Genomic DNA, 14,560 nt, shown 5'->3' on the forward strand with positions numbered 1-14,560 from the left:
CATCATAACTCATCAGAATTTAACAAAATTCATCATAAACTTATCGTAATATATGCCATGCAAGCTTAAATTCACATAAACTTAGTATGTTCACTGTCCAGGTAAAAAGGACACCGGGCATGGATTAGGTGTCATAAGGAACGCCAGGGCTCACTCTATAGTCACGTACATTTATTTCTTCCAGTCAAAAAGAAGTAGGAGTTTATGTGATTAATGTATTGGTTGAAGATTCAAATTGGTTCATTACATAAATTGGTATCTTTCAATAAATCATTAGTATGCCACCATGGTGCTCAATCCATCCAGCTCTCGCTGCCAGTTACGGTGCTGGCTGATGTTGTACACGAACTTCTCCAGGAAGCCCTTGGCATCGGAAGCCACGGTGACGATCTCCTTAAGGCTGTCAGGTGAAGCATTCTTCAGAGTCACCACACCATAGCTGTCAACAACGCCGCTGCCGTCTGTCTCAGAGAGTGAGACCTCAGGAAGCTGGATTGCCTTGTTGATCAGGTCAACGGCCTCACCAGTACCACCAATCGTCTTCAAGTGACCGAAAGCCTCGCGGATGTAGTGAAGAGCTCGGCCATTCTTGGAAAGAGTCTGAATAGACTTCTCACCGCCAGGAACAAAGATGGCGTCGAACATGGTGCTTCGCTGGCCTTCGAGGTGATGGTCGGGAACGATGCCCTTGGACGAGGAGGAGTCCTCATTGGCGGAGAAGATGGCGGAGCGTCGGGGTCCGATGACGAAGGGGAGGGCGCTCTGGGCCTTGATTGCGCCGTAGAGAGCGTTGAACGCAATGGGGTCGTAACCGTCAGCGATGATGATTGCGATACGTCGAGACTTGATGGTGGGAGTCTTGGGGAGGAAGTCAAGCTGGCTCAGGTTCTTGGCCTTCTTTCCGGGGTTGGGCTTGGCATCAATGGGCTTCTTGCCGCCGACCATGTCTGCAATAGTGTTGGCAAGCTCTCCATCGACTACACCCAAACGTTCAGTCAGGCGCTCGTAGACGATAGCTTCGTCACAGTGGTCTAACTCGAAGGAGAAGGCGGCCTGGACGTGAGCCTTCTCGATCTCGGAAAGAGAATTGTAGAAGAGCTGAGCCTGGGAGAAGTGGTCCTTGAACTTTTTGCTAAGAGCACGCTGCTTGATACCGGCAATCTTTTGCTGGTAGTCAACGTAGGCGCCCTCCTGGACAGTCGCAGCGGGCTGATGACCGTATCGGTTAGGCCAGTAGTTGACTTTGCCCTTGGAAATAGTGTGCCGCATGGCACCATCGCGGTTGAAGTTCATAACTGGGCAAACGGGCTTATTGATAGGCAGCTCCTCCCAGTTAATGCCCAGTCGACTTAGTTGAGTATCCTGGTAAGAGAAGTTTCGACCCTGAAGAAGAGGATCGTCTGATGGCCCGATGCCAGGAACAAGATGGCTGGTGCAGAAAGCGACCTGCTCGGTCTCTGTAAAGTACTCATCGACAACTCGGTTAAGCTCTAGTTCGCCAATGTAGCGGACAGGGATCAGGTCTTCTGGCCAGACCTTCGTAGCGTCGAGGATGTCGAAGTCGAAGTCATGCTCTTGAGACTCCTCCAACACCTGGATACCAAACTTCCACTTGGGATAGGCGCCGTTTTCGATGGCCTCCTGAAGGTCCTTGCGGTGGAAGTCGGGATCCTGGCCAGCAAGCTTAAGAGCTTCATCCCAAACCAGAGAGTGAACTCCCAGCTCAGGAGTAAAGTGAAACTTGACAAATCGGCGCTCGCCCTTGTCGTTGATAAGAGTGTAGGTGTTGACGCCGAAACCTTGCATCATGCGATAGGATCGAGGAATTGTACGGTCAGACATCGCCCACATATACATGTGAGTGGCCTCTGAGTGTCCCCAAACGAAATCCCAGAAGTTGTTGTGTGCAGATTGCGCCTGTGGGACCTCGTTGTGCGGTTCTGGCTTGCCGGCGTGGACCATATCTGGAAACTTCATCGCATCTTGAATGAAGAAAACAGGGATGTTGTTCCCGACAATATCAAAATTGCATGCTCATTGTTAGCTTTTGGGTTATTTAAAATCATCTGGTGATACTGTTTCATAGTGTTGTGGTGTTGTTGTGCGCGCAGACCTTCAAGACAACACGCAAAAGAAAAGGAGAAAAGGATGTTCTGTTGCGCAGAAGATGCATGGGATTTGGTGTTGAGGGTATTCACAAACCTTCTTGTGTGTAGAATTTTACCGCAAACCCACGGACATCGCGAACGGTATCAGCGGAGCCGCGGCTTCCCAAAACAGTTGAGAATCGAACAAAAACAGGAGTCTCTCTTGAGGTGTCGGTAAATATGCCGGCCTTCGTAACATCTTCTGCGGATTCGAAAAGCTTGAACGTGCCATGTGCGCCAGCGCCGCGAGCGTGGACAACGCGCTCAGGAATACGCTCGTGGTCAAAGCGATGAATCTTGATACACCATTAGTATCCAAATATTCCAAGTTGCACAAAATCTGAACGATCTGTATATGGAGTGACATACCTTCTCACGTCCGAAAGCGTCCTCGAGAAGACTGGCCCCCGTCTGGTCGTCACTGTTGACACGGAGCCAGTTATCGGTACTGTTCTGCTTCACGCCATAGTCGGAAGTGATTCTGGTGCTCTCGCTCGGCTCAACAATGTTGGCCTTGAGCTGATCGATCTTGTCGTTTCCGTGTCCCATGACTGCGTGTTTGATAGCTCCAGTAACTTGCTCGGTCATGTCGAATCGTGGTCGTTATCCTTGGAGCAAACAAAGAATAATTCACTGAAGATTGTTTTCGAAGGATTCAGGAATTTTAGCTCTTTTGTAATGTGTCAGATCCAAACTTCTTCAATCTCAGAGCACGTTGGCTTTACGTCATACACACGTTTGTCGATTCATCTTTCCCCGCGAGCTGGGGAAACTGGCAGGTACGATGGGACGACTTGTTGAGAAAAGTCGTCATGTTTCGTCAGGAGCAAACGTGATTGACCTATGAGAAGCTCAGAATTTCCAACGAGGAAATATGGAATGCGATTTCTCATGCGATCGCGATCTGTGTTTGGGAAGGAGGTGGTTTTACTGTTACACCAGGAAAGAAAGGTCCGGTTTTTGTGTCCCCCACTTTCCGTATCTGTCTCGCACTTGCCTGGCCTGCCGTTGAAACAACTCAACAAATGGCCGAGGTTGGTTTGTAATGGAGAATTGATGTGGAATCTTGAGGCTCGATGACCAGTACAATTCTGGATTTAGCAGGGATTGTTGTTTTTCTACAGATCTTCGAGAAGACCAGTTATATTAATCTTCAGCACACTATCAACAAGCAAGACAATCCCAAATAGCCGGATCGATTTTCAATATTTCCGTGTATACAAGCAAGATGCCTCATTTTGTAATTTAAAGTTTATAATTGTTTCAACTTTTATCTTCTTTCAATATCCGACATATCCGTCACTGATATGTTGCTTCACAAACATCCAAGTTCTTACGTGGGGCAGTTGTCAAAGCGACGTCAATTTACGTCATCGATATAGCATCATTCCCTGCTTGAAACCGCGTCACTATCAAACAGTTTGAAAGAAATCAATGTAGTAAAAAACTGCCGATTCTTCAACCGATTTTAATCTCGTGTGCCTTATGTGACCGACATTTCTCTTCCCTTTCTCGGTTCTGTGAATCTCCGTTTAGCTTACCATCAACTCCAGATTTAATATCAAACGCAAGATGCCAGGTGAAGTGATCGATCGCCCGAACCCGGCTCCATTGGATAGCCATCTTCCAGATGCAGCTCTGGAATTGGCACTCAAGGCGCCAAAGAAGCAGTTGGACAAGAAGATTGCGCAATCGCTCAATGATTTCCAACATGCGGCATGCTACATTGCAGGGTGTAAGTGAGGTCAATTAGTGCGGCGCACGTGGCTAACGCCAAGACAGCCATGATCTTCCTCAAAGACAACGTTTTACTTGAGAGAGACTTGAAGGCACAAGATATTAAGCCACGTTTGTTGGGTATGTAAAACACCGCTTACTTTGGGGCATAGCTAATGCTTCAAAGGCCACTGGGGAACATGTCCGGGCATTATCCTAGTCTGGTCGCATCTCAACCTCCTCATCCGCAATCATGATCTGGAAATGATCTTTGTTATCGGACCCGGCCATGGTGCTCCTGCTGCTCTGGCCTCACTATGGTTGGAGGGATCTCTCGAGCGATTCTTTCCTCAGAAGTATGGCGTTAGCAAGGACGGCTTGCGCAACCTTATTACCGGATTCTCAGTTCCTGGAGGCTTCCCTAGGTGAGACATGTGTCGGTCGTTAAGATAAGACCAAGCTAACTAGTTCAGTCACATCAACTCCGAAACTCCGGGTTCCATCCACGAGGGTGGTGAGCTAGGCTACTCCCTGGCTGTTTCCTTTGGCGCCATCATGGATAACCCAGACTTAATTGTCACTTGTCTTGTTGGAGATGGTGAGGCCGAAAGTGGTCCCACTGCAGGGTAAGTCATTCGCGACTCACTCGGTACGTCGCTAACTGTTCAGTGCTTGGCACTCCATCAAGTACATTGACCCCGCTGAATCTGGAGCCGTCATTCCTATTCTCCACGTGAATGGCTTCAAGATCAGTGAGAGAACCATCTATGGATGCATGGACAACAAGGAGCTGTCCAGTTTGTTCGCTGGCTATGGATACCAGCCAACCATCGTGGAGACTCTTGAAGAGATCGACAGCGAGCTCTCGGGTGCTTTGGAGTGGGCCGTCAGTGAGATCAAGAAGATCCAAAAGGCAGCTCGAGATGGAAAGCCCATTGTCAAGCCACGCTGGCCCATGATTGTTCTTCGAACCCCCAAGGGTTGGACAGGTCCCAAGAAGGTTGATGGAGAATTCATTGAAGGCTCTTTCCACTCTCACCAGATCCCTGTTCCCAACGCCGGCAAGGACGAGGAACACCTCAAGATCCTCCAAGACTGGCTCAAGACATACGATACAGCTCACTTGCTCAAGGATGGAAAGCCTGCCGATAGTATCTTAGAAATCATCCCCCAGAAAGATGAGAAGCGACTTGGACAACTCAAGCAGACATATGATCCTTACCAGCAATTGAAGGTTCCGGATTGGAAAACTTTTGCAGTAGAGAAAGCTTCCCAAAACAGCTGCATGAAGCAGACTGGCGATTTCCTGAACCAGGTCATCAAGGAGAACCCCAAGAGTTTCCGTATCTTTTCTCCTGATGAACTGGAGAGCAACAAGCTCAGTGCAGTCTTCGAGAACACAGGCCGAAACTTCCAATGGGATGAGTTCTCTCGCGCCCAGGGCGGCAGAGTCATTGAGATCCTCTCAGAGCATTGCTGCCAAGGATGGATGCAGGCAAGTATTTACTGTTCGAGTCAGCGATTCTCGCTAATACTTACTAGGGATACACACTCACCGGCCGAACTGCTCTCTTCCCCAGTTACGAGTCTTTCCTTGGCATCATTCATACCATGATGGTGCAGTACTCCAAGTTCAACAAGATCGCGCGCGAGACCAACTGGCGAGGCGATCTCAGCTCAATTAACTATATCGAGACTAGTACTTGGGCTCGTCAAGAACACAACGGCTTCTCTCACCAGAACCCATCCTTCATCGGCTCTGTTCTCAACCTGAAGGCTGAGGCGGCACGCGTTTATCTCCCTCCTGATGCCAACTGCTTCCTTAGCACCATCCACCACTGCCTGAAATCCAAGAATTACGTCAACCTCATGATTGGTTCAAAGCAGCCCACTGGTGTCTTCTTGTCTCCTGAGGAGGCAGCTGAGCATTGCCGAAAGGGCGCAAGCATCTGGGAGTTTGCCTCAATTGACAAAGGCAAGGAACCCGATGTTGTGATCGCTGGTATTGGTGTGGAAGTTACCTTTGAGGTTGTCAAGGCTGCTGAGATCCTTCGCGCCTGGATCCCTGAGCTTCGAGTCCGAGTCGTCAACGTGACCGACCTCATGGTGTTGGCTGCCGAATCCCGTCACCCTCACGCACTCAGCCGCGCTGACTTCCTTGATATGTTCACGGAAGACAAGGCAGTGTGTTTCAACTACCATGGATATGCTGCCGAGCTTCAAGGTCTTCTCTTTGGACGTCCTGGCCTACACCGCATGACTGTTGAGGGATACAAGGAGGAGGGTAGCACTACCACGCCATTCGACATGATGCTTCTCAACTGGGTCAGCCGATTCGACGTTGCTAAGCGCGCGCTCAAGGGTGCTGCTGAGTCAAACGATAAGATCAAGGCCAAGCTTGACGAAACACTCAAGAAGATTGACGGCAGAGTTGCTGAGGTGAAGAAGTATATCCAGGACGAGGGCAAAGGTAAGTAAATTCCCACATACTAAAGTTCCAGCACTAACAAATGACAGATCCTGAGGACTTGTATGATATGCCCAAGTTCTAGAGGTTTAAAGAGTATTTAATGGGGTAATTAAAATGTCCAGGAGTACTTTGAAAAGATGAGCGAATGAGACCACGATATTTGCATGATCCAAATTTTGCCCGATATTTCGTGATTACTGCAGCCCAAGAGCACATGGCTAGTGCTTGAGAGAAATGCGTTATGAACAACAAGCGAACAATATATTGACAATTTCCATTCGTCATTTGAGTCTTTACATGGCGGCAGAATATCGTCTCGAAGAAGTTGAACTCATGTCCCCAACTTTTGACTCGTCGTCGTTGCTGGCATTGACAAGGATGCGAGCCAGGGTCAACGTGGTCTAGACTCCAAAGCTTAACCAATCAAAAGGCTCAAATTGACGCCTCAAGCACGATTCAGGCAATTCTGGATCTCGGCCGGAGATAACATGGGCACGACGAAAACGCAGTTGCTAAGACATCATTGAAGCAATATCTTTCCATTGCATCATAAGCCTTATCTCATTATCAGGCTTCTCAATAGGCACTTTGAGTCATGGAACCTCTTGTTCAATGTGCACAACAAAATTGGATTTGGGTGCGGTCTTCACCTTTGTTTATGCCATACTCTTTCAAGTTCTGTCTCTCCCATAACCCGTGACAGCCAAGGTTAAGTATACCTTACCTAATACAACAAGTCCTAACATGAGATATAACTCACCGCATTACCAAATACGACTTTTCCTCCTCATACAAATTGTTCGACTACTCTTCCTCCTCGTCACCACCCAAATCGCCAGTCCTCTCCTTTTTAGCCGGGTAGTGAAACAAGGGATTCCGTTCGTCTATGTCCATTCCGCCAGAGCTTGACTGTGGCTCCTGTTCGAGCTTGGAAAAGTATTCATTATAACGTTGTCGTCGAATCGCCTCCTCGTTTTCCGTTCCGCCGTTTGTCCTTAGCCTATAACAAACCGTCAGTGGCATTTACTTAATGGCACATCAAGTAGCAACTAGACTTGGCGAAGAAATATTGCAATTGAGGGAGGCGAGGCGACATCCGTACGAATTACCTCAATCGACAGGTCATAGTGGTTAGAAATCCAGAGGCAATATATCTCTTACCTAGCATTCTGAGACTGCTTCCAGTCCTTCTCAGCGTTTTCTCTTTCTTGCAAGACTTCCGATGCCCTGCGCCACATGTCTGTGATGCTTGGATCGCTTTCCTTCAGCTTGGTATAAATTTTGACGGCCTCCGAGGCATGGTAGACTCCCACTTCGGGGATTCCAGCCAGTTTCATGTGCAAGTGCGCCGCATGGTAAGGATTCAGACCTTCCTCCTCGACCAGCTCTTTGGCCGCGGTCAATGCTTTGAGAGGAGGACCATCTTTTTCGAGACTGAGGTAGTGATTGAACCGATCATGCAACGCCGCTGACTGCTGTTAGCTCCCAGATTTCTCCCGAAAACAGATACGCACCTTGGCGAGCTGTTGGCATAGGAACTGAAGTACTCATGGTTGACACGAGGATGGGTATATGGTTTAATTAAGTAGAACTGTGCTTATGGTGATGAAAGAAGAATGGTGGTGATTATGGTGAAGATTATGAAGAAGAAGATCGTCCAAATAGGCTGGGTTATCTTCAAGATGGATGACACAAAAGTACCTTCCTCCACTTGCTGGATGTGTCAAGTGCTAGGCAAGGAGCAACTGACGATGGGAGATCGAGCAGGCATTCTCGTCTCCAGAAGGAGCTAATCGTGGCGCCTCAGCATGACAATAATAGCCTACACTGTTAAGGTATCTATTTAGCATATTTTAGTCAAAGATTTAGCGCTCGTGGTATATTCCTAGTCATGATAGTTTGTGACAATCGGCGCGGAACATGGGCAATTTGATAGGATACCCTACAGAATATGAAATATATTATTGCGTATTGACCGAACCCTGCGTAACCAAGGTTATCAGAGGTAAAAGTAGGTACATAGGAAATGCCTTCCATTTAGAGAAACAATAACGAAGGAAGAGCAAGCAGTTTGTGCGGGTCGTATACGTTGCTTGTTTCCTTTTGAATAGCTCTCCGCCCGGAATGAGCAGGGTCATGTTTTCTCCTTTCAAGGACACCAACGTTCCACAACAACTCCCTGAACATGTTCCAACACATCAAAATCGAGACCTTTTTGACGAAAAGCGACAATAATCATGTCAAAATCTCGTTCTAGAGCCTCGACAGTCCATTCACCCTCATCAAGTCGTGGAATCTGAGGAACCGCGTTTTGCGACACGAGAGGATCAGCCCAAGCAACATCGACCTTGCTTGTTTCGACCAAACGCCTTGCAAGTTCGAGACCAGGGGAATTGGCAAGATGTGACTGCCCACGCTTGAAGCCAATGCCAACCACAAGAACGCGTGGTCGCAGGCCGTTCCTGTCAACGCTGTAGAGACGCGTCACAGCCCGTTGTGCGATCTCGGAAGGACGATCGCGCATCTTCTCAGATGCTGCCCGTAGAAGAGGAAATTTACTGTTGGAGAGCAAATACCATGGATTGACGGGAATGCAATGGCCACCGACGCCAAGGCCTGGCGAGAACGGGAGGTAGCCAAATGGTTTAGTGGCAGCCGCGCGGCAAACTTCATACGGATCGATGTCATGGGCGCCACAAGCATCGGCCATCTCGTTGGCGTAGGCGATGCAGACCATACGCTGACAGTTCTCATACAGCTTCATCATCTCGGCGACTTCTGGCTTCGACACTGGCACAACGTGATCGAAACTCTTCGAGTAGAGTCTCATGATAGCATCAAGCGAACCGGGGACAATATCGTCGAGTCCAGACACGATCTTGGGGATGGAGTGAGCTGATGGCTCGGTGCGACCAGGATCAACGCGTTCAGGAGACATGCCCGCGAAGAACCCACGCTCTTTTGCGAGAGGGCCAAGAAGAGCGCGAGTCATTCCCACTGCCACCGAACTCTCCACGACGACGGCAGCGCCCTGACGACCGTAGAGCTTGACAACAGATAGAGCACTCCGGAGGTATGATGAATCGATGGTTTTGTGATCAACCAGAAGAGTCGGCACTGAGATGAGAAAATGGGTGACTTCAGCGAGATCTGAAGGCTTGCATGTGAACCTGGCACGACTGCCGACATGTTGCTTCTGGGCCAACTGTTGAGTTCGAGCTTCTGATACATCGTATCCAAGTACGTCGTGGTTCTTTGAGAAAACATCGACTAGATGCTCGCCAACATAGCCGACCCCAATGACAGCAACAAGCGGTTCAGTAGCTGCATCAATGGGCTTGGACACCACGTTGAAGACATCTGCTGCCTCTGAAATCTCACTTGGAGGAGTGATGTCGTAGTATTCTCGACTGGAAACGTTCCACGACTTGGTTTCTGGTTCATGACTAACAAAAGGAAGCCCCTGAACAAGAAGGCTCTCGGCAAGAATTTGAGCCATGGTGGTAACGATCGACAATCAACGAGTGAATGGGGTGAAGTGAACAAAGATTCAGAAAAGTCATTGGGGCTCGACGTAAGCATATGTATCATCAATGAACGACTATCGGCTCGTATCGAGCGATCCATCTACATTTCTGGCTTCACAATGCGACCGATCAATCGAGAACTTTTCCCTTTCCGTTCTCAATTCAACGGCTATACCGTGCGGCGTCAGGCCTCAGTAACCGGAACTTTCTTACACGATACTCCGAGCCTCGAGTGGAAACTTGGCCCACGACAGGATATTGCCCCTGAATAGCTTGCCGCACGAATGCATCTGGCCACGCAAGATCTTTGCGTCAACCAAGCTGTGACTGTGAAGTCACAGACTGAAACTAGCAACCGCCACTCCGCAATTCAAACTTGAGGAAACTTGCGAGGACCAATACAGCCTCACCAATGCCTTGGTTAATCCCCTGTATCCTATGCAGGAGTCTACTAGCCTGGAAACACTGCATCTATTTCAGTTGACGTGCCTGAGCTAATACCTTAGCTCGGTCAAACTGTTGTACAGGACGACGAGGATATGTCGAGGTTGAAGATCAGTCAATTATTAGCCTATTTTGCGATTACATTTCCAAGTAAAGATATGTCAACTTACCGGGCCGCGATTGATGCGATTGAACATTTTATTGGCTCAATTGATCGTACAAATTCTTATCGGCTTGACTACATGATCACTGAAATTTTTCGTCGAGAGTATGATCAAACCACCTGGGAATGGGAGCCTCAACCCAAGAGTTCGGGCTGTTCAGCATCGTTTCCGATGCCAAGACGGCCTCGCAGGTATCCGTGAGATTATTAAACCATTTGCTGGGACAACCTCAATCGTTTGAGGGTGATTGCATATGAGATGTTGGAAGGACATTCACTGTGACACGGTGAAGTACAATATTGAGAATAGATCTTCACATTACATAGTGAGGTGCCAAGAACTCCTCATCGACCCGGCAGCGGAAGACGGAACAGCCTTGAACCTAGCAAGGCTATCTCGCCTGGGATGTTGACATGGCTTGCTGAAGTCAAGCTGAGTGATGTTACACAAGCTGACGGAACACGTCAGTTTCTTTCCGACGGGCATTAAGCTCACTGTTCCTATTTCGTGTCTCGGTGGCGGTTCTATATTTTTATCACGACAAGGATGCGAACAACTAGACGTCTTCAAATCGGCAGCCAACCTTCTGAACTATTCTGGGCCTTGTGTAACGACATGAGAGGCATTTATATGGGACGAATACGAGTGTATGCGCCAAGAAAAAGTCGGATAATCCGACTGGAAGACGCCGCAAAAGCAAGGACAGCTACAGGTGACCCGCGTTTTTGGGTGTCTCTGGGGAAAGTTTCCTCCATGGCCTTGAGGCTGATAGTATTGATCCTGGAGTACTGTCAGTTCCTGTCGCCCAATCATCACAATCAAGGGCCAACTCATCAACATTCGTGTCGATGAGAATATTAAAACCTGAAGACGCAATCAAGTCGTCCTGTTTGGTGTGGCATCAATGGATCAATATCTGCAAGTCGAATATTCTTCACATTTTCAAATCAGAGCACCATCAACATGCAATGCAATTGCCCGAAGAGAAAACAATAAATCAGAGACAGTGGCCTCACCTGATGATGGCTGGCTTGTTGTTGGGGATGGCTGATATTGATCTCAACGTGGATCCTCATTGACCATTAGGTGACCTGGTATGAGGCCTAGGATGCCGGGCCAGTACATTCAACTCGGCTGATGGTATCTCTCGTGTTCAAGGTGCAGAATTTCGGCGTTCAATCCCTCTTAATTTTAAGTTGGATGTTTACCTGGCTCAGGAGCTGCAGTTACGCGTGCCCCGCGTAGATAAACTCCCTCAAGGCTTCATACAACTACCCATCGGCCGCTCGCATCGTCACTCGTTCAACTCGTCATTTTACATTCTTTTGTTCCAAGTATATTGCTTCCCGTTTCATCACGATCGCTCAAAATGAAAGCAAGCCTTTCCGCCACCCTTACTTCCCTGTTGGTCCATGCAGGGACTGTTCTGTCTGGACCAGTCTTTGCAGCCGATGATCTTTTGTCATTGCGCGATTCGAAGTTGAGGAAACGTGCTGAATGTGGTCTTGGCATTGGTTCGTGCAATCCTGGATCCTGTTGTTCAGAGAGTGGCTTCTGCGGAACAACCGGAGACTTTTGTGGTGGTTCTGCTTGCCAGCTCGAGTACAGCGATTCGTGTGATACTTTGTAAGTGCTTTCTGAAGCTTGGGAATTACAGACAAGATCTTGTATCTTCGAAGTCCTCGTACTGCAGTAACGGACATGAAGCTGACACAGAGACCAGTTTCGGGCCTCGTGGAAGCAGCACGGAAGGAATCTCTCGACCACGGCTTGGCAATGTTCCGTATGGTATGTCTTTGCATCAATTCTAATGGCCATGTGCACTATTAGATGCTTACAACAGAAACAGGCACTATCATCACAACTTGCACTGCACCCGGTGTGATTGCTCTGACATTCGATGATGGCCCTCTTGAGTACACCAATGACCTTTTGGATCTTTTGGATGACAGAGATATCCAGGCTACTTTCTTTGTGGCCGGAAACAACAGGGCCAAGGGACATATTGACGACTCGTCCAAACCATGGCCCGCTGTGATGAGACGCATGTACTCTGCAGGTCATCACATCGCCAGCCACACTTGGACTCATCGCAATCTCAACGAGGTCAACAGCACTATCCGAAGATCTGAGATGATCTACAATGAGATGGCCTTCCGAAATCTCTTTGGTTGGATTCCGACCTACATGCGGGCGCCATACCTCGAGTGCAACGCCGCATCTGGTTGCCTCGATGAGATGTCCGAACTTGGCTATCATGTTGTGGACCAGAACATTGACACTAAAGACTACGAGAATGACAGCCCTGCTTTGATCCAAATCTCTAAAGATCGTTATTCTTCTGGAGTCTCGTCTAACTCGGAGAACAACCAGTATATTGTTCTGGCGCATGATGTCCATGATCAGACTGTTCACAATTTGACTGCTTCCATGATCGATACTGCCCAAGATCGTGGATACAGGCTTGTTACTGTTGGGGAATGTCTTGGTGACCCTCGGGAGAACTGGTACCGAACTGTTTCCCGAGGCAGAGATGCCACATCGACTGAGTCGGCTACCACTACCCGAACTGTCCCTCCTACCAACGTGTCGGTGACAACGAACACAGCTACTGCTACTGGTGGTCTTGTAATCTCCCCAAACCAACAATGTGGTGGCAACACAGGATACACTTGTCAGGGGTCAGCCTTCGGAAGCTGCTGTTCCTGGTATGGTTACTGGTACGTCTTCCCCGGCTCTATTCGTAGAGATTCCAGGTGTGCTAACATTATCTCAGTGGATCGAGTGAAAGTTACTGTGGAACAGGCTGTGATACCGACTTTGGGTCGTGCACGCCTTCCGGAGGTGACATTCACGACACTACCAACGGCCTTTGTGGTCCTGGCGTCAGGGCATCATGCGGAAACTACGGTGACAAGACCTGCTGCTCTCAGTACGGGTTCTGGTAAGTATACCTCCTAGACTAAGATATTAGATCTTACTGACATGTACACAGCGGCAATAGTGCTGCTCACTGCGGAGCTGGTTGTCAGGGGGGCTTTGGAGAGTGTAACTGATGTGTATGATTATCCATCAATAGGATGTTGAGTTGTGACTCAGACGGGAGAGGCTTGCGGAGATGGTGATACAGTGAAAGCTGTCAGGATGTTCTTGTTTACTTTCTTGTATCCTTTCAGGATCTTTAATTGTCCACGTGTGGACCTCTTTAGCTGGTATTTAGACTTAATTGGTATTGATTGACTGCAATTCTGCAATAAATCATGTTGAGCTAATCTATCTTACATGCTTTCAGCTGAGGATGAGCTGCATGGAACCTTTTCCGGATAAATTCTCACTCCTGTTGAAATTACGAGTCTGATGTCTCACAACATCAAACGTGCATACACATATCCAGAGCCTCCTCAAATAGAAGCCCCATGCAGCTAGTTCAGGACTATATCCGCTGTATCACCACAAGAAACGCGTCATGGCATCACTTCACCTGCATACACCAGATCTCAACGGTGACTGGATAAGCCTAACTTGCAAACGACCAACCAACGCAAAGTGATCGGCGTGGGGTTCCGCATCCCGAGTGTTACACAACATCTCGGGATGCTACTGGACGTAAACGGTTACACAACGGGGATATCTTTTCAGTGGCCGGGATGTTGAGAAGAAACTGGGATATGTAGGGATACGTTTGTAGATACCGGGGTGAAGGGCCGGGATGTATAGGTGAAGGACTAGGATGTGTAGGTGAATACCTGGGCAATCGGGTTGCGTAGATCGTCTCGGTGAATCTTGCATATTGCGTGCTGAGTTTGTTGGCAAAAGTGTGGCTGCATATAATGGTGCTTTTGTATATCTGTTTGTTTGATGGTGTGGATGAGTGGGCTACTGCAGGTCCGGCCGTGTCTGTTCGGGTTGGGCCGTGGGCTTAAGTTTAAGCTTGAAGCGGGATCTTGATATCTCACTGCAGGTGTTGTGGGAGAAGGTTCTGGATGGTGTTAAGGCATACTGCGTGTTCAACTTGGGGGGTTGTGGTCATGGTACTGAGCAACTCTTGAGTTTACGAACAAAACCCCATCTCACAGTATTCCTAGAGCAGCA

General features: G+C 48.5%; 5 protein-coding genes across 5 annotated transcripts; 2 read left to right on the plus strand and 3 right to left on the minus strand.

Moving 5' to 3' along the window:
- Nucleotides 1-200: 200 nt before the first annotated feature.
- BKA55DRAFT_556376 (catalase) lies at nt 201-3,186 on the minus strand. Its single transcript, XM_046191691.1, has 3 exons — nt 2,517-3,186; nt 2,203-2,443; nt 201-2,030 (listed from the first exon to the last, which is right to left on the minus strand). The coding sequence occupies exons 1-3, from the start codon at nt 2,733-2,735 to the stop codon at nt 274-276; spliced, it is 2,217 nt and encodes a 738-aa protein (XP_046055491.1). The 5' UTR covers nt 2,736-3,186; the 3' UTR covers nt 201-273.
- Nucleotides 3,187-3,719: 533 nt separating this feature from the next.
- Nucleotides 3,720-6,415, plus strand: BKA55DRAFT_684950 (XFP N-terminal domain-containing protein; the record flags this gene model as incomplete). The annotated part of the gene is made up of 7 exons (XM_046198723.1): nt 3,720-3,882; nt 3,930-4,004; nt 4,051-4,288; nt 4,337-4,489; nt 4,533-5,313; nt 5,406-6,333; nt 6,381-6,415. 7 exons carry the CDS (start codon nt 3,720-3,722, stop codon nt 6,413-6,415), a joined length of 2,373 nt encoding a protein of 790 aa, XP_046055492.1.
- Nucleotides 6,416-7,137: 722 nt separating this feature from the next.
- Nucleotides 7,138-8,022, minus strand: BKA55DRAFT_733886 (uncharacterized protein; the record flags this gene model as incomplete). Its single annotated transcript, XM_046201238.1, has 3 exons — nt 7,848-8,022; nt 7,495-7,801; nt 7,138-7,333 (listed from the first exon to the last, which is right to left on the minus strand). The coding sequence occupies exons 1-3, from the start codon at nt 7,882-7,884 to the stop codon at nt 7,138-7,140; spliced, it is 540 nt and encodes a 179-aa protein (XP_046055493.1). The 5' UTR covers nt 7,885-8,022.
- Nucleotides 8,023-8,482: 460 nt separating this feature from the next.
- Nucleotides 8,483-9,832, minus strand: BKA55DRAFT_590020 (uncharacterized protein; the record flags this gene model as incomplete). Its single annotated transcript, XM_046195030.1, has 1 exon — nt 8,483-9,832. The coding sequence occupies one exon, from the start codon at nt 9,830-9,832 to the stop codon at nt 8,483-8,485; it is 1,350 nt and encodes a 449-aa protein (XP_046055494.1).
- Nucleotides 9,833-11,837: 2,005 nt separating this feature from the next.
- On the plus strand, nt 11,838-13,555 carry BKA55DRAFT_590021 (uncharacterized protein; the record flags this gene model as incomplete). Its single annotated transcript, XM_046195031.1, has 6 exons — nt 11,838-12,094; nt 12,126-12,256; nt 12,312-13,096; nt 13,134-13,188; nt 13,245-13,412; nt 13,464-13,555. 6 exons carry the CDS (start codon nt 11,838-11,840, stop codon nt 13,553-13,555), a joined length of 1,488 nt encoding a protein of 495 aa, XP_046055495.1.
- Between the last annotated feature and the right edge of the window lie 1,005 nt (nt 13,556-14,560).

The sequence above is a fragment of the Fusarium redolens genome, assembly GCF_020744475.1.
Source record: "Fusarium redolens strain MPI-CAGE-AT-0023 chromosome Unknown BKA55scaffold_2, whole genome shotgun sequence".
Taxonomy (NCBI): Eukaryota; Fungi; Ascomycota; class Sordariomycetes; order Hypocreales; family Nectriaceae; genus Fusarium; species Fusarium redolens.

Excerpts from the sequence above, each read along its gene's own strand:
- BKA55DRAFT_556376 (XM_046191691.1), bottom strand. The coding sequence starts at position 2,735 with ATGACCGAGCAAGTTACTGGAGCTATCAAACACGCAGTCATGGGACAC. Across the intron at positions 2,444-2,516 it reads ACGCTTTCGGACGTGAGAAG|ATTCATCGCTTTGACCACGA; the intron begins GTATGTCACTCC and ends TGGTGTATCAAG. Across the intron at positions 2,031-2,202 it reads AAAATTCTACACACAAGAAG|GCAATTTTGATATTGTCGGG; the intron begins GTTTGTGAATAC and ends AACAATGAGCAT.